The 18,655-nt window shown below is 44.5% G+C and overlaps 2 protein-coding genes across 3 annotated transcripts in view; both read right to left on the bottom strand.

Moving 5' to 3' along the window:
- LAP3 (leucine aminopeptidase 3) overlaps nt 1–3,701 on the bottom strand; it is a 143,662-nt gene extending 139,961 nt beyond the window's left edge. For both annotated transcript variants that reach the window (XM_070757391.1, XM_070757393.1), the window contains exon 1: nt 1,913–3,701. In XM_070757391.1, coding sequence (XP_070613492.1) covers nt 1,913–2,032 — 120 coding nt within the window. In that variant the 5' untranslated portion in view covers nt 2,033–3,701. The remainder of the gene's footprint in view (nt 1–1,912) is intronic.
- A 4,076-nt stretch (nt 3,702–7,777) lies between these two features.
- On the bottom strand, nt 7,778–18,012 carry CLRN2 (clarin 2). The gene is made up of 3 exons (XM_070757399.1): nt 17,760–18,012; nt 15,861–16,040; nt 7,778–8,043 (listed from the first exon to the last, which is right to left on the bottom strand). Exons 1-3 carry the CDS (start codon nt 18,010–18,012, stop codon nt 7,778–7,780), a joined length of 699 nt encoding a protein of 232 aa, XP_070613500.1.
- Nucleotides 18,013–18,655: the final 643 nt, after the last annotated feature.

Raw genomic sequence — 18,655 nt, 5'->3', positions numbered from 1 at the left:
AGAGAGAGAGAGAGAGAAAGGGGGGAGAGAAAGAGATAGCAAGAGAGAGAGAACAAGAGAGAGAAAGAGTGTGAGAAAGAAAACAAGAGAGAAAGAGTGAGAGAGAAAGAAAACGAGAGGGAAAGTGAGAAAAAGAGAGAGAAAGAGGGGGGGAGAGGGAAAGAGAGAGAAAGAAAGCAAGAGAGAGATGAGAAGAAGGAAGAGAGAGAGAGAAGAGTGGAAGGAAGAGATAGAGCGAAATGATAGAAAAAAGGGGAGAAAAGAGAAATGAGAAAATGATTGAGGCAGAGAATGACAGGAAAGAGAGAAAAACAGAGAGAGAAGTGACTCTTGATTTAAAGCATATGGTAAAAGCACTTAAATAATAACAGGAAAAAAAACCAGCCCTCACCTGTTTTTATTAATAGTTATGTTTTTGGTTTTGCTGGTTGATTTAGTTTTAATAGTAATGGATTTTGGTTTTTTTAAATTATTAATTTCTTTTAATAAAAAAGAAGGGATTTTTTTCTTTTTATTTATTTGTTTGTTTGTTTGTTTGTTTATTTATTTATTTATTCTATGCCGCCCAGTCCCAAAGGGACTGTCGCTCAGACACTATACTTTTCCGCCCACACCGGAAAAAAATTAGAGGGTACATTGTCGGACTCTAAAGCAAATTGTTAGAGCGGATTGCAAGACCACAACTCCTAAAATCACTGCAAAGCTCAATACAGAACAGTACAGAACCCAGTTTCCACAAAAAATGTTCGAAGGGAGCTTCACAAATCTGGATTCCACGGAAGAGCTGCAATTAGAAAACCTCTGCTCTCAAAGACAAATGTTTCAAAGCGTTTAGAGTGGTGTTGAAACTACCAGAAATGGTCCCGCGAGCAGTGGCAAAATGTGATTTTCTCCGACGAATCATTGTTTACCATTTTTCCGACCTCTGGCTGTGTTTACATTTGGAGACAGCCAAAGGAATCATTTCATCCAGACTGCCTTCTCCCAACTGTCAAACATGGTGGGGGTTCAGTAATGATCTGGGCTGCTATTTCTTGGAAATCCACTGGGCCAATGATTTCCCTTAATGGAAGAATTAACAGCCATCGCTATTTAGGACTTTTGGCCAACCAAATTCATCCTATGGTTCAAGAACTGATTCCAGAGGTGGATGCCATCTTCCAAGATGATAATGCACCAATCCATAGAGCAGGAAGTGTATGGCACGAGGAACATTCTAATGAAGTTCAGCATCTCATCTGGCCACCACAATCACCAGAACTCAACATTATTGAGCATTTATGGTTGATTTTAGAGATTCAAGTAAGAAGTCAATTTCCACCACCATCATCTCTAAAAGAACTGGAGGATGTTTTAATTGAAGAATGGGCTAAAATTTCTTTGGAAACAATTCACAATTTGTATGAATCAATACCTCAAAGAATTGAGGCTGCTGTATTTTCCGCAAAAGGTGGACCAACACCATATTAAAAGATATTTTGATGATTTTTCAAGGTGGTTTCCATTTTTTGGTCCACCCCCTATATTTTCCCTCACTATTTATTTGTTTGTTTGTTTTGTCCAATACACAATAATACACAATGAGGGTTATATAGGATATAATCAGGTAGAATGTATTAAAGGGGGAATAGAGGAGAAAATAAAGGAGTGAAATATAACTAGGAGATATAGGAGAGACAATAGGACAGGGGACGGTTCCGCAGCCGGCCAGACAGCAGCCCAATTCCAAACACCGAGCCCCCAACTCAACTGCGATCAGAGGAACCGGGAAAGTACGGGGACAGGCTGTCTGCGATGCAGCGTTCCGGAGTATCTGCTGCCAGTAGGCTCCACAAAGCGGCGCGAGGGCTTAACACTTGCCTCTCCCTTCCGCTTCTATTCCCAGAGCCCGGGAGGCGCGCTCGACCCCTACCTGCCGGACGGTGGCGGCGCGCGTATCAGTAGTCATGGAGGGGGCGAGGAGGAAGCGAGTGCGCGGGGGATGGGCGACCAGCGAGCACCGAACTCTCGCCAACAGCAGCCGCAGAATCATGCTTGCCGCTCACGGCCAGGGGGACGACGGGAATGGGGCGGGGGAGAGCGGAGGTGCCGGGCTGGAGGCTCCATGTCAGCGGTGGGGGAGCCATTGTGGGAAGAGCAGCGGACGTCTTTTTATGCAATAAACTCGCTTTCTCTGCGCTGCTTACAAGGAACTACGCTTGCTGACTAGCGCAGGAACAAAGTAATCATCCCAGCAGCGACTGGGCAGAGTTCAGATCCCCGAGCAAAGCTTTCACTTCTCTCCCTTGTAAATGAGGGAGTCCGCAGGTGGCCACTCCTCCCCTCGCCTCTTGCACGCGAGTCTACCCGGAAGTCCAGCCTGCTAGATTGAAGATTCCGGCCCTCGTGGAATGGAAAGAGACCTATGTACCCCGACCCTGCAGGCAAGTTCTGTCCAGTGTAAACGGGGAGTTGTTTGGATTTCTTCTCCAAAACCAATTCCAGTCCAGAGCCAAGTTGGGGAAATGCTCTACCAACCAGGAGACCCGGAGTTCGTCTAATCCTATCCTAGGCACAAAGCCAGCAGGACAACTTTAGACAAGACCCCCTTTCTCAACCCATGAAGAAGCAGCACTCAAGGACCACCTTTTATTGTAAAACGCAGCAAAAAGACCTGCAGATCCTTGTCTGAAATTACCTGTCAAAAGAAGACTCATACAAAAGAACCGCTAGACTATGCTTCTCTGCATTTACAGTCTTTTCCTCCTCTTGTCAAGCAATAGTCTTGCTGTCCTGATTTTCCTATAGCAGGAAGACTAGGGCTGCTTTCTGCCTTTTAAGACATATTCTATTCTGTCTCTTTTAAATATTAAGAATAAAGAATATTTTATTCTAGGGAGGGGGATCTTCCTACAATAGCATTTAGAAGTGATTTTCCTTTCCAATTGGTGATTTTGCTTAGAACTGCAAACCATCTGGTGTTCCTTCCAGCAATTTATTCCAGTGCAAACATATAATAAATTACATATAAATTGCTGATTCTATTAATAAGTCTCAAAAGACTAGCTATCTCAGTTCATGTTAATATACAAGGAGATTTCATTTGGTTGGGGTGCCAACATTTCATTGGCTGCATGATCTTTAGCAGATATCAAGAGTTGCCCCTTGAAGGCTTGAGAGGTCTATAGCTGGAGAAAGATGAGGAGCTTCCCTGTGATGGATTGTCCCTAATGATAGCCAATCCAGCCCAAACCACAATTGCAAATGAATTACAAATGCTTTGGGTGCAGGATTCAATGAACCTCTCAACCTCTCTCAAGACAGAATGTTACATTGTCTTCTCTTCTTTTTTCATTACAGCACAGCTTTACCTTGTGATTTGAGATGTTATAATTTGATGAGGATAGGCCAGGTCTTCATGGACTAGAATACCTGCCAATCTCAGTCTTGTGGCTCTTGGATTTTCTTCAATTCCTTAAAACTACAATCTCCCAATACAATCAATGATAATAGCAGCTTTGTTATTCTCACACATTTGGCAACAGAATGCTTTGGTGAAAATGTTGTTATCTGATTATGTGCCATCAAATTGGTGTCAACTCTTAGGGACCACTTTGATAGATCTTTTCCAGGACACTCTCCAACCTGGTTGTGCTGTCTGCAACGTTGTCTTTCAGATCTTCCAATGATATATCCATAGTTGCTGCTGGATGTTGTATTCTCTTTCCTTCTACCTTTCCCAGAAACTAGGGTCGATTTTCACATAAGGTCTCCTAAGAAAAATCATTTTTGCCTGGTCATTTTTTGTCTTGAATTGGTTTGTTTGATAATCCATTTATTTGTTTTCTTGATTATCCATTGTATTCTCAGGAGTCGTCTCCAAAATGAAGTTCAAAAGCATCAATGCTCTTCCTGCCCTGCTGTTTCAAAGACCACTTCCAAAGAGCATGACAGAAAAAATGGAAGAAGGATGGCCAATTTGCAGATGACACCAAGCTGGCGGGGATAGCCAGCACACTAGAGGATAGGCTCAAAATACAGAACGACCTAGATAGACTAATGCTATGGGCCCAAACTAACAAAATGATGTTCACAGAGCAAAGTCCTTCACCTAGATAAAAAAAACCCTAGACACGCATACAGTGTGGGAGGAACCCCACTTAGCAGTAGTGACTGTGAAAGAGATCACAGAGTCTTGGGGATAATCAACTAAATATGAACCAATAATGTGCAGCAGCAGCTAAAAAGGCCAACACAATCCGAAGCTGCACTAAGAGGGGGATACATTCCAAGACCAGGGAGGTATTAATACCACTCTATAATGCCCTGGTCAGACCACATCTGGAATACTGCATTAAGTTCTGGTCACCACACTGCAAAACAGACATTGAAACTCTGGAGAAGGTGCAAAAAAGAGCAGCCAAAATGATTAGGGGACGAGAAACCAAGACTTATGAAGAGAAATTGCTGGAACTGGGCACCGGGCAATAGCCGGGGGGGGGGGCTGCAAGCGGGAGCTCCAGGGCAGAGGCACCAGCAGTGCCCTGCCTGGCTGGAGCTTCCCTGGTGGCATAAAGTGAGCTTTGGGGCCAGGCGGGAGGCCACCAGCAGCCAAAGGGTGCCGGCAGCAGCAGCACCGGGCAATAGCCGGGGGGCGGCTGCTGCAAGCGGGAGCTCCAGGGTGGAGGCACCGGTAGCACCCCGCCTGGCTGGAGCTTCTCTGGTGGCGTTGAGAGCTTGGCGCACCGGCAGGAGCCCACCTGCAGCGGGAGTGGGAGGGTGCCAGCAGCAGCGGCACCGGGCAATAGCTGGGTGGCGGCTGCTGCAAGCAGGAGCTCCAGGATGGAGGCACCAGCAGTGCCCCACCCAGTTGGAGATTCCCTGGCGGGGGTGGCGACAAGTAACCTTTGGGGCCCAGTGGGAGGGTACCAGAAGCAGGAGGGCACCGGCAGCAGCGGCACCGGGCAGTAGCCAGGGGATGGTGGCTGCGATTGGGAGCTCCAGGGCGTAGGCACAGACGGTGGTGGCTGGAAATGTTGCTGGATGTCGTACATGCTGGCACTGCGGGGCTGGCACTGGCCCACTGGCTGGGCTGGGACGGAGATGCCAGCCTCACGCCCATGCCCAGCGCAACGCCAGCATGTACGGTGTCCAGCAACACGTTCAGCCGCTGCCGTCAGGGCTCCTGCTCACAGCCGCCCGCTCTGCCACCACCCCTGGCTACTGCCCAATGCCGCTGTTGCCGGCTTGGTGTACGAGAGAGCAAGAGAGACAGGGAGAAACAAAGAGAGAGAAAGAGCGAGAGAAACAAAGAGAAAGATAGCAAGAGAGACAGAGAAAGAGAGAGAAAGAAAGAGAGATTGCAAAAGAGACAGAGAAAGAGACAGACAGACAGACAGACAGAGAGAAAGGGGGGAAGGAGGGAGAGGGAAAGACATAGAGGGAGGGAAGGAGGGAGAGAGAAAGAAAGCAAAAAAGAGGAAAGGAGAGAAAGAAAGAGGGATGGAGAGAGAGAGAAAGAAAGAGGAAGGCAGGGAGAGATTTTTTTGTCCAAACTTTTTTTAGCCCCCCCCCCCCCCCGGTCGCTCAATGTTCCCCAGGATTTTGTAAATGTGAATAATGTGCCACAGCTCAAAAAAGGTTGGGAAACACTGGCCTAGAGAAGAGAAGGGCCAGGGGGGACATGATAGCAGTATACAGGTACTTGAGGGGTTGCCACAGAGAGGAGGGGGTCACACTCTTTTCCAGGGCACCAGTGGGCCAGATGAGGAACAATGGTTGGAAGCTGATCAAGGAGAGATTCAACCTAGAAATAAGGAAGAACTTCCTTATGGTCAGAGCGATCAACCAGTGGAACAGCCTGCCAGCGGACTTTGTGAACTCCCTAACTTTGGACATTTTCAAGAGGAAATTGGACTGTCATTTGGCTGGGGTGCTGTAGGATTTCCTGCAGGCTCCAAAGTCTTCCCTGGAGCTGCAGTAGGGTGGAAACGCCCTCCCACATCCTCCGGAAGCTCTCTGAAAGCCAAAAATGCCCTCCCAGAGCCTCTGTGCGAACCAAAAATCAGCTGGCTGGCACACACACATTGACGTTGGAGCTGAGTTAGGCAAAAACTCGTGTACCAGCAGATATGGCTCTCCGTGTCACCTGTGGCAATCGTGCCATAGGTTCACTATCATTGGGATAGGGCAGTGATTTTCAACCTTTTTTGAGCCATGGCACATTTTTTACATTTACAAAACCCTGGGGCACATTGAGTTGGGGGGGGGGGCTAAAACAAGTTTGGACAAAAAATGTTTCTCTCCCTTTCACTCTATTTCTCTCTCCCACCCTCTTTCTCTCCCTTCTTTTTTTTCTCTCTCCATCCCTCTTTCTTTCTCTCTTCCTTCCTTCCTCTCTTTTTTGCTCTCTTTCTCTCTCCCTCCCTCTCTCTATGTCTTTCTCTCTCCCACCTTCCCTCCCTCTCTTTCTCTCTCTCTCTTTCTTTCTTTCTCTCTTGCTTTCTTTCTCTCTCTTTCTCTCTCTCTTTCTCACTCTCTCTCTCTTGTTTTCTTTTTCTCTCTTGCTTTCTCTCTCTGTCTTTCTCTCTTTCTCTCTCTTGCTTTCTTTCTCTCTCTCTCTTGCTTTCTTTCTCTCTCTTGTTTTCTTTCTTTCTCTCTCTCTCTCTTTCTTTCTTTCTCTCTCTTGTTTTCTTTCTTTCTCTTTTGTTTTCTTTCTCTCTCTGAGCTTCGCGGCACACCTGACTATGTCTCACGGCACACTAGTGTGTCGCGGCACACTGGTTGAAAAACACTGGGATAGGGAATGCCATCTGACAAGTTTTCCAACAAAACACTAGTGCACTTCTAATCTCAGCTATGAATTGTATGCATGTTAGGCCAAAGATTTTGCGATTCTTGGCTGGGAAAATCACCCTTGGCCACCCAAGAGGAAACCAAAAACTGTAATAGGAAATTAGTTTTTATCTACTTTTTATTGCTCCTCAAAAAAGACAAAGTTCTTTTAAATCTTTAGCAAATGCTTATGGTATCTTGCCAAGAGTAAAATAATATTATGAATTAAGACACTTGAAAAATAATCATGCGGCAGGATGAAAAGTTCTCCTTTAGTTCCTTACCTTTAAAGAAACAGTGATGCAGACTTCTTTAGCTTTTGAGGTACTGAACAAAGGCTAATAATATACTCAATTAGTTTTCATGAAGCAAAAGAATCCATTTCCAATATAAAATATTGGGCAAAGGTAGTGTAAACTTCTCTTGGAAGATCTAGGGATGACACCAGTGGTGGAATTCATTTTTTTTTTACTATCAGTTCTGTGGGTGTGGCTTGGTGAGCATGGCAGGGGAAGGATACTGTAAAATCTTCATTCCCACCCCACTCCAAGGGAAGTTACTGCAAAATCCCCATTTCCACCTGATAAGCTGGGACTCGAGAGACAGAGAATAGATGCGGTGGGGCAGAGGTGGATATTTACTGGTTCTCTGAGCTACTCAAAATGTCTGCTACTAGTTCTCAAAAAGTGGTCAGAATCTGCTTAAACCCACTTCTGGATGACACCTTATAACTATCAGGAAAAGATGGAAGCCTCCTAAATTGTTGAACACTGAGGGAAACACAATCCTCTTCCAGAGTATGGACACAACAGTCAATGGACCTCAGTATTTGCTGAAATCATCCTGTTTGTAATACTAATTTTCTCCCTTTAAGACCCAGAAATTCTACTTGATGTCAGTGGCTTTAAAATATGCAGATGATCAAAGGATCATGGAAGTTCAGAAGAGGCAAATGGCAAAGAACTTAGTACATGATATCTTCTGCTGTAACATTTGCTTCTTCTGTCTTTGTTTTCAGAGTCGGGAACTGAATTGTGCTGAGGGCAACAATAAGCAAATTCAGCCCATGGATTGTTGCACTTGCTATACAAAGCCAGAAAGAAGGCATATACTCTTCTTCCAGGATGAGAAACTGGAAGCCGTTTTCTTGAAAATTAGTGATTCTTTCTGTAAGCCGGTGTAGTTTGACAGCTGCCACAAAAGCGGTCACAGCCAGTGCGGTACATCCACCTAGAAATAAATGTTTTTAAAAAATCATTTGTGCACATGCCCTGCACAGCAGATGACTCTAATTTCTAAACTGATCCTGGAGTTGTTCTTGTTTTATTTATTTATTTATTTATTTATTTATTATTTGTTTGTTTGTTTGTTTGTTTGTTTGTTTATTTGTATGCTGTTTTAACAGTGATAAAAACAGCATGTAACAATCCAATACTAAAACAACTAAAAAACCCTTATTTATAAAACCAAACATTCATACAAACATACCATGCATAAATTGTAGAGGCCTAGGGGGAAAGAATATCTCAGTTCCCCCATGCCTGACGGCAGAGGTGGGTTTTAAGGAGCTTACAAAAGGCGAGGAGGGTGGAGGCAATTCTAATCTCGGGGGGGAGTTGGTTCCAGAGGGCCGGAGCCGCCACAGAGAAGGTTCTTCCCCTGGGTCCCGCCAAACGACATTGTCGCTGGGATTCGTGCGGCAGAATTGTGACCGGAAACTGATCGGCAACCAATGCAGACTGCAGACTGTTGGTGTAACATGGGTATATTTGGGGAAACCCATGATTGCTCTCGCAGATGCATTCTGCACGATCTGAAGTTTCCGAACACTTTTCAAAGGTAGCCCCATGTAGAGAGCATTACAGTTAGTCGAGCCTCGAGGTGATGAGGGCATGAGTGACTGTGAGCAGTGACTCCCGGTCCAGATAGGGCCGCAACTGGTGCACCAGGTGAATCTGGGCAAACGACCCCCTCGCCACAGCAGAAAGATGTTTCTCTAATGTGAGCTGTGGATCGAGAAGGATGCCCAAGTTGCGGACCCTCTCTGAGAGGGTTATTGATTGCCCCCCCAAGGTAATGAATGGACAGATGGAATCATCCTTGGGAGGCAAAATCCACAGCCACTCCGTCTTATCAGGGTTGAGTTTGAGTCTGTTGACACTCATCCAGACCCCAACAGCCTCCAGGCACCGGCACATCACTCCCACTGCTTTACTGACTGGACAAGGGGTGGAGATGTAAAGCTGGGTATCATCTGCATATTGATGATACCTCACCCCATGCCCTTGGATGATCTCACCCAGTGGTTTCATGTAGATATTAAACAGTAGGGGGGAGAGGACCGACCCCTGAGGTACCCCACAAGGGAGCAATCTAGAGGTCGACCTCTGACCCCCCACTAACACCAACTGCGACCGACTGGAGATGTAGGAGGAGAACCACTGGAAAACAGTGCCTCCCACTCCCAACCCCTCCAGCCGGCGCAGAAGGATACCATGGTCGATGGTATCGAAAGTTGCTGAGAGATCAAAAAGCACCAGGACAGAGGATAAACCCCTGTCCCGGGCCCACCAGAGATCATCCATCAGAGTGACCAAAGCAGTTTCCATGCTGTAGCTGGGCCTGAATCCTGACTGTTGAGGGCCTAGATAATCGGCTTCTTCCAAGGACCACTGGAGCTGGAGCGCCACCACCTTCTCAACAACCTTCCCCATGAAGGGAAGGTTGGAGACTGGGCGATAGTTGTTAAGAATGGCTGGGTCCAGGAAAGGCTTCTTGATGAGGGGGCGCACAGGTGCCTCCTTGTAGGGATCCGGGAAGGACCCCCTCCCCGGAGAAGCGTTGACAATCTCCTGGACCCAGCTCCCTGTCACCTCCCTGCTGTCCGAAACCAGCCAGGAAGGACACAGATCCAGCAAACAGGTGGCGGAACTCACAGCTCCAATGGCCTTGTCCACTTCATCAGGTGTCACCAGATCAAACTCTTCCCAGACAGATGGACAAGTACCGGCCCCAGTCACCTCGACTGACTCGTTGTCAGTCGACTCTGTTTCCCAATTGGAGTCGAGGTCCGCCCGGATCCGAGTGATTTTATCAGCGAAAAACGTGTTAAAATCCTCTGCACTACTCTGCAAGGGCTCTCCCAACTCCCCCCTGGTTAAGAAGGGAGCGGGTCACCCTAAACAGAGTGGCCGGGCGGGATTCCGCTGATGCAATCAAGGCGGCATGATACGCGCATCTTGCCGCCTTGAGCGCCACTTTGTAAGTCTTAATGTGAGCTCTTACAAGTGTTCAATCGGATTCGGACTTTTCTTCCTCCATCACTTCTCTAGACGTCTCTTCTGGCGTTTCAACTCCCGGAGCTCCTCGTTGAACCATGGAGTTCTACGGAGTCTAGTGCCGCGGAGAGGTCGCAACAGCACAATTTGGTCAAGGTCCTCTGCTGCAGCCTTGTTCCAGGCCTCAGCCAGAGACTCTACCGAATTGTGGACGAGTGTATCTGGAATAACCCAAAGTACCTTCTGAAAACCCTCTGGATCCATCAGGCGTCTGGGGCGGAACAACCTATCGGTTCTGCCTCCCTGTGGGGAAGGATTGTTTGAGTTGTTGACTAGCCAAAGATTGAACTTTTTAAGAGATGCCAAAGCTACAGAGAGCAAGATGCTGATGCAAAATGAAGGAGGACCCCTCATCCCATAAGCAGAGTTTTTCCCTTGGATTTTTAAGCCAAGGGGGTTCAAAGTTCATAAATGTCTGGGGCCAGAGGTTCATTTTGCTTTTAACACCTCCTCCCAAAAAAAACACCCTTCTAATATCTCCACTGGCACAAAGTTTTCCTTCCAAAAAGACATGAAAGTCACAGAGTTTAATTCACTGGCAATGCATAAACCAACCGGTGGCACTTTAGTTGCAGATATTAAGCTGTACGTTTTTTCTATTTTCCTTACAGATAGTCCTTAATGTATAATATACCCATGTTTTCCAGAAAATAAGACCTGGTTATATAAAGCCCCAGGAATTAAGTCTTATTTTGGGTGGGGTGTCTTATTTTTTTCATGTAGAAGCAATGATTGTGGGGACTGACAGGAATGGGAGTACCTCTACTGCCAATTCTGCCTTCTCTGTCCCACTGTCTGCTTGCCTGTGACCACAATGAGCCAGGCTTTCAGCATGACCCCTCCACCCACCCTGTGGGCTGGTTCTGCTGCTGCTGGACACTTATTGACTGCTGGCCACTGAGCGGCTGCCTATGCGGCTGCTGGCCTTACAGGGCACTTCACCTTCCTGGAAACAATGTTCTCAAGCAGCCTACTGGGCTGCTGCTTCCTAGCACGAAACAAGTCAGTACAACCTCCAGATTGCCCCTCTGCCACTGGTGGAGCCATGCTACTGTGCTACCTTGCACAGCCAACCTGAAAGCTGCAGCATCCAGGCTTTGAAAGGGAGGAGGTGCAGCTGTTACTGTATTGCCCAGGAAGTGATCTGAATAAATACCCAACTTACCTGCTACCATATTGAAATACTTCCTGAAAAGGGGGGAACTAATGGGAAGAGTGCCCAGACTCATGGTGCTTTATTTTGATTCAGTTGCTGCTGCTGACTTGGAAGGAGTGGCTTTTACATTTGTATACCATGCCTCCTGGTGTAGGTCTTGTGAAGAGGTAGGCAAACTCCTCATCTTTAGTTGCATGGCTTATCCCCCCTTTTTCTCCTCTGCTTCAGCCCAGCCTAGCCCTTCATCTCCCTCTAAGGAAGGAGGCCAGGTTCAAAGATGATGGGAGGATCGGGACCAGTCTGCAAGGAACAGACCCTTCCTTCCATTCCGGGTTCCCTCAAGCAGTGGCCTAGAGGCAGCCCTGTAGTGACCACTCTCTCTTTCCATTCTTCTTCCCCTTGCTTCTGAGGTGGAAAAGCCCCATCATTCCCAACCACCATCCCACCATTTGTCTTTGCAGACTGTGCAGTAGAGCTGAAGGACCAGATTGGACAGCGGAGGCTGAGTGCCTGCCTTGCCTCACTTCATGGTGGTGGGACCAACAACAGGCAGAGGCAAAGGCACATTGGGGGTGGCATGCGATACAACTCTTTGGACATGTTGCATGGTTGCCTGCCCCATCACAACCATGGGCAAAGATGGACAGAGTGAGCAGGTGGTCATGCAGTGTATACAGTGGACCAGATCATGTGCCTCTACCTGTGCCTCTGCCAATGCAAAGGTGAGGCAAGTGATGGGGTGGGGATGGCATCATGCTGTGACCCCCTCCCCTGTGCTCTCTGCTCCCACAATCCAAACTTGTCCTCCAGCTCTACTGCACATTCTGCAAACAAAGACAGACAGTGGAATGGATTGTGTGCCTCCCCTCTGCACCTCTGCCTGTGCCTGCTGCTTGGAAGGATTGTGCTGTGTGGGCTGCAGCTGCTTCTAGACACATCGCCCCCCACATGTGTACCTTCCACCTCCTAAGCTAACTACACCCACTTCTTGTTGATGAGAATCTGAACTAGGTCTTATTTAGGGTAGGCTTATTTTCAGGAAAACATGGTATGTACAATTGGGATCAAATCTTCCATTGCTAAGCAATGTAGTCATTAAATAAGTCACACCTGATTTTATGATGTTTTTGCCATGTTAAAGAAGTCATTATGTTTGTAAAGAAAATCCACCTGCCCTCATTGACATTGCAACCACTGTACATACATGCCAGTTGCAAGTGTTTGAATTTTGATCACATGACTCTGGGGATGCTGTGATGGTCATAAGTGTGAGGACCAGTAGTATGTTTTGCTTCTACTTATCTATTCAGTCCTTACCTAAATAAAAGTCAATTTAAGCTGAATTATATAGAAATTTCAGCTGAAAAAAACCAAACCAGTTCCATATCATTCTAAAAAAGTTGAATGGAGCTGGGCTTTTTGATTGCAATAAAGTATTATACTAAGCTTGCCTGATCCTCCCAAAGCTGCATGGAGCTGGGCCTGATTATGACTTCCCAGGTTTTAGGTTCCACTTAAAATTAAAATATATAATTGAAAAGTACTTGGAAAATTAAAGAAACTTTAATAAAATATTTTAGCTATTTAAATAAGGTTTTAATAAAATATTTTATTTCAAAGATTATGCTGTAGTCAGGAAAAGAACAGGAACAGAGATAACCATGAAACCATCAGAAGGTCAGCATGATTCAAGACTATATTTATTTTTTTATGTACCTCACCTAGACCATTGATTAGTGGACTCTGTAATTTCAAAGGGCAAATGTAATCAAATTATATTCCATTTATCATTTACTATCATGAAATATTTTAATATGTTATAACTGTTAAAGTTTGAAGTTCACCACCTCAAATTACACTTTAGAAACTAATGTTATCTTGTGAATTGCATCGTGGGTTTTACTGAGGATCCAGTGTCACATCAAATACTTTGTGATTATTTTTCAACAGTTCATATTTGACTTTAGTAGCATTTTTGCATCCCCCAACCTCCCAGCCATTTACAATGAAAATCCTAAAATCTGTAAAAGCATGTTTACACTTAAAAATGTGGTTAGCACAGCTTGTAAATATACTGCTCAAAAAAATAAAAGGAACACTCAAATAACTCATTTGTTCTGCCGGCTCGCTGCACGAGCCTCTAATTAAATGCAAAGGTAGCAAAAACAGACACACACACGTGAAAAGTCAAGAATACTTTCTTTATCCACAGAAAAATAGAAGCAAAACCCCCTTTTTGTAGTCAAAGGGCTCACTTTCAAAGCAAACAGACTTGAATGCAGTGAAAAAACAGAAAAAACAAACTCAAAACGATTAACAAGTAGCTGTGAAGTCATCACAGCTACTCTCCTTCAGACGTCCAACTAACACATTAAACAATGATTTACATTCAGAATCCTGATATCAAAGCACAGAGTCCTTGGAGAATCCGGAGAGTCAAGCCACATCCACTATCACAAACAGATAATCTTCCACACTGAGAGGCCAGCACACTGCCCATTTAACAGCAGCCCTAATTAGTTGAACCACACCCAACTACAGGTGAACTCTCTTATCTCTTGTAATACTGACTTAACTACTATCTCCTATTCATGGCCCTTTGCATGCATGCGTCTGTAACTGCTTCTTCATCAGAGTCCAGTGAAGACAAGGAGGATGATGAATTGCTTCCTAATTGGCTGTCTGCCATGACTCCTTCTGAAGGTCCCATTTCACAGTCACTCCCTGCTTCCGACAATACTTCACTGTCTGAAGCAGTCGGCAGTAAAACTGGCCTTTGACACTGGGAGGATTCACCCACATCCACCCCCACATTCCTTGGGGCAGGAGCTGGCCCAGAGCCAACCACAACACTCATGCTAGATCTGAATGAATGAAATATCCTCATTGAATACTTTGTTCTGTACAAAGTTGAATGTGCACAACCGCATGTGAAATTGATTGTCAATCAGTGTTGCTTCCTAAGTGGACAGTTTGATTTAATAGACGTTTGATTTACTTGGAGTTATATTGTGTTGTTTAAGTGTTCCCTTTATTTTTTTGAGCAGTCTATATTGTTCACAATGAAAGAAGCTTCTAGTGGATCTGCATTATTCCAGTGATATTTTTATTAGGCCAGGTTTGGAAAATTACAACTAAATTTAAATTTTTTGCATTATTTCTATTGTCCAGATATACAAGCTAGAAAAGGGTGAGATGGGAGAAAAATGGCCGACTGAAATTATTATTATTATTATTATTATTATTATTATTATTATTATTATTATTATTATGTCAATACAACTCAGCAAATGAGATCACTATGCTGGATTTTGTATTTCATCACCAGTCGGGCGCTTCCCAAGCACTTAGGACTGCGTGATGTAGCGGTGAATTATATGTGCGGATCCCAGTAAAGTGGCCTTATTATTATTATTATTAACATTAATAATGATAATGATAATAATATTCCGCTCAACTCCAAAATGGACTCTGAGCGGCTAACAGTGGTTATAAATACAAGTAAAAAAAGCAGTAAAAAAACCATCAATGAAATCACATATATCATAAAAAAAACCATGCATACTAATAATCAATCTTAATTCCATGTTTTGACAGCTTTCCGGAAGGCCGGTATGGAGGAGATAATGGACCCTCAAATAATGAGATCTGCATGGTTAGGAGAGGTATTTGTAGGGTGGGATCAGAAAATGTCAAGATGGCAGCACAGCAGTATGATTAATATACAGTGATCCCTCGATTTTCGCGATCTCGATCTTCTGAAACGCTATATCGCGATTTTTCCCACCCGATGACATCACTCTCTTCCTTTCTCATCTTTCTTTCTCTCTCTCTTTCTCTATCTTGCTTCTTCCTCTCTCACACTCTCTTCCTCCCTCTCTCATCTCTTTCTTTCCTTCTCTCTCTTTCTCTATCTCTCCCGCTCTTGCTCTCGAGCGGCGGGCGGCGGGCGGGCGGGCGAGCGGCGGGCGGGCAGCAGCGAGGAGCCGAAGATCGGGGTTTCCCCTTTGCGTGGGCGGCGGGGAAGACCCAGGGAAGGTTTCTTCGGCCGCCCAGCAGCTGATCTGCTCGGCAGCGCCGCAGCAGCGAGGAGCCGAAGATCGGGGTTTCCCCTTTGCGTGGGCGGCGGGGAAACCCCGATCTTCGGCTCCTCGTTGCTGCGGCGCTGCCGAGCAGATCAGCTGCTGGGCGGCCGAAGAAACCTTCCCTGGGTCTTCCCCGCCGCCCACGCAAACTCCACCATCTGCGCATGCGCGGCCATGGAAAAAGGGCGCGCATGCGCAGATGGTGTTTTTACTTCCGCACCACTATATCGCGAAAAATCGAGTATCGCGAGGGGTCTTGGAACGTAACCCTCGCGATACTCGAGGGATCACTACATATAAACAAGTGATGTTCCAATTACAGTGTTGTGGCTGTCTTTTTCTGACCACACCTTGTGGACAGCCCTGATGGCCAGAATTTGTGAACTTTGGAAAGAAACCTCAGATTCTAACATTACACCTTCCACAATTTCAGGATTGTTGCTGTGAAGAAAGAAAAGTTCATTATACCTGCTACCAAGTTCCACAAAGCTACTCCTGCAGGTCCATGAATGGCCCGAAAAGGGACTTTTAGGAGATTCAAGAAGCAGAATCCGCAGCTGACCAGAGCAAAGGAAAATGCCACCAACAAGGAGAGGATAATTGTTACATGGAGCATCGTGTTCACCTTTTTCACCAGATGTGGAAACACTGACAAGGGAGGAAAAAACAGATTCCAGAAAGATTGGGGAGGTAAACAGATCCCATAAATAACAAAATTTCACAGAAAATGGGAAAGAGATTCTCAGACTTTCTATTTTGATTCAGTGTAGTTTTTATTACTTTTGCCTATGTGCACACCCATAGACGTTTAGTATCAGGGAACATAGAACATAAAATAATAATGTTGGAAAGGACCTTAGATTCTTCTACTCCAACCCTTTGCTCAAGCAGGAGGTTGTATATTATGCTGGACAAATGGTTGTCCAGTCTCTTCTTAAAAACCTCCAGTGATGTAGCACCCACAAGTTCTGGAGGCAAGTCATTTCATTGATTAATTGTCCTCACTCCTTAGTTCTAGGTTAATCTCTCTTTGATAAGCTTTTATCCTTCACTTCTTGTCTTGCCCTCAGATGCTTTGGAGACTAGGTTGTCCACCTCTTTGTGACAGTGTCTCAAAAATTGGAAGACTGCTATCATGTCATCTCTAATTCTTCTATTCGTTAGACCAGATATACCCAGTTACTGCAACCATTCATCATAAGATTCATCATACAGCCCCATCTTTGTTGCTCTTCTATGCACTCTTTTTAACGTGTCAATATCTTTTTGTATTGTAATGACCAAAACTTTTTTTATTGTGATGATGCAGTTCTCCAAATGTGGTCTCACTAGTACAGTATAAAGCAATACTAACACTGTACATGATCTTGAAATTATCCCTATGTTAATGCACCCTAGGACTGCATCAGCTTTTGTGGCAGCTGTAGCAGGCAACTCAACTCTAAATCAAATTATGCAAAAGACATTTTGGCCTTAGACAAAATGGAGAGGACTGACTTTCCTTCTAATAATTTTAGATGTATTACAGGTAGTCCTCCACTTGCAAGCATTCATTTTGCAACTTTTCAAAATTACAACACCCCTAAAAAAAAAAGACTGGTGCTGACACTTAATAACCATTGCAGCATCTCCACAGTCATGTGATCAAACATTGGGTGTTTGGCAATGTGCATGTATTTACAATGGTTGCAACTTCCTGAGGTCAAGTAAGCACTCTTTGCATTTTCCCAACTAGTTTACAACAAGCGAAGTCAATGGGGGAAGTTGGATTGCTTGATGATCACATTTTACTTAATAACCATGGCAAAAAAAGTTCTTAAAACCAAACATTACTCACTTAGCAACTGCTTTGTCTTTCCAAGTAATGGAAATTCTGGTCCCAATTATCATCATAAGTTAAAGACTACCTGTGCTCTGTCCTTTGAATGGGAATAATAATTTTAAGTACAATTAACAAAATCTGGTCCACAAAGATATAGACTACCACTAGACAGTAACAAAGATATGTATCTCTTGGTTGCCCTCTAGTGGCCCCTTTGTTAATCAACTCAGCAAGTCATCTTCTCTGTTATAAGATACAACATTTTCCACCTTATTAGTTCCCAGTGCTGCCAATTTGGCCAAATTATACTGAAATTATATTGAAAAATAAAAATCCTTTTTGAATCCAAACTTCAGAGAATACAGAATAGCAGAGTTGGAAAGGACTATGGAGATCTTCTAGTCCAACTCCCAGCTCAAGCAGAACTTCCAGTAAACAAAATTTTAGGGCAAATAATGACCTGAATAATCACTAATAATAAAAAAATCTCATTTTAATATGTTTATTTGCAAATTCAGGAAAATGGAAACAAAAGAGATACTTACTTCTGAATCTGGAAGGGCGACCCCCAAGTCCACACTGTCGCATTTTGTGGCCCCCAAAGAGCCCATAGTAAATTTTCCCCATGAATTTGACTAACTCGGGGTCTGTGGCATTGACCAACTCAGCACCAGTTTTGCAAAGGATTTTTCCCATCATCCATTTCTGGCTGCCCATGGCCACAAGGATCAGGATGAAGGAGGCAAAGCTCAACACAGCACTGAGAGAAAATAAAGCCTTTTGAAAGCAGGTGGACATTCCTAACAGTTTGGGGAATCATATAGTGAGGCCTACCCACAACGTTTCTTTCCAATCAATTAAAGCATACCCTTTTTCTTTTTTCTTTAAAGCACCTCCAAAATATTATTTTTATCTGCAGTAATCCAGAGACGGTCAACAAAAGCCTCGTAATTCTGCAGGAAGAGGATGCTTGTTGCTAAGAGGACAATCCAGGATCTATTACATGACTAAGGTTTCATTCAAAGGTTCTAATTTCTCCCTGGTTTGAAGTGACACCCATGTCTGACCTGGAATGTATTTAGCTTCACAGTCTGTTTCTAAGTTTCCTCCGGACAAAGAAAGATAAATTTATTAGATTTGGGAACACCAAATTGCTGTCGCCTAGAATTTCTATTTCTTAAATGTCATCCTGGCCATCTTGCTCAGATGAGACTCTGCTTTCCAAAACTAAATAATATTTCCAGATGAATAGGCACATCACTAGCAATTTTCAGGTCATAAAAAAAAGATACAAATTGATTGCTGCCTGGAGAAACACATGTTTTTCTTGCAACATTCTCAGGATATAAAATAATCTTATCTTAGTTATGCCAGTTGCACATGTTAGTTTAATGACCATTGATTTTATTTTATTTATTTATTGATGGCTCATGGGAGCATC

This window comes from Erythrolamprus reginae, chromosome 7 (genome assembly GCF_031021105.1).
Source record: "Erythrolamprus reginae isolate rEryReg1 chromosome 7, rEryReg1.hap1, whole genome shotgun sequence".
In the NCBI taxonomy this organism is placed as follows: domain Eukaryota; kingdom Metazoa; phylum Chordata; class Lepidosauria; order Squamata; family Dipsadidae; genus Erythrolamprus; species Erythrolamprus reginae.
The sequence above is the reverse complement of the archived record's forward strand: the minus strand, read 5'-3'. Positions and strand labels throughout refer to the sequence as shown.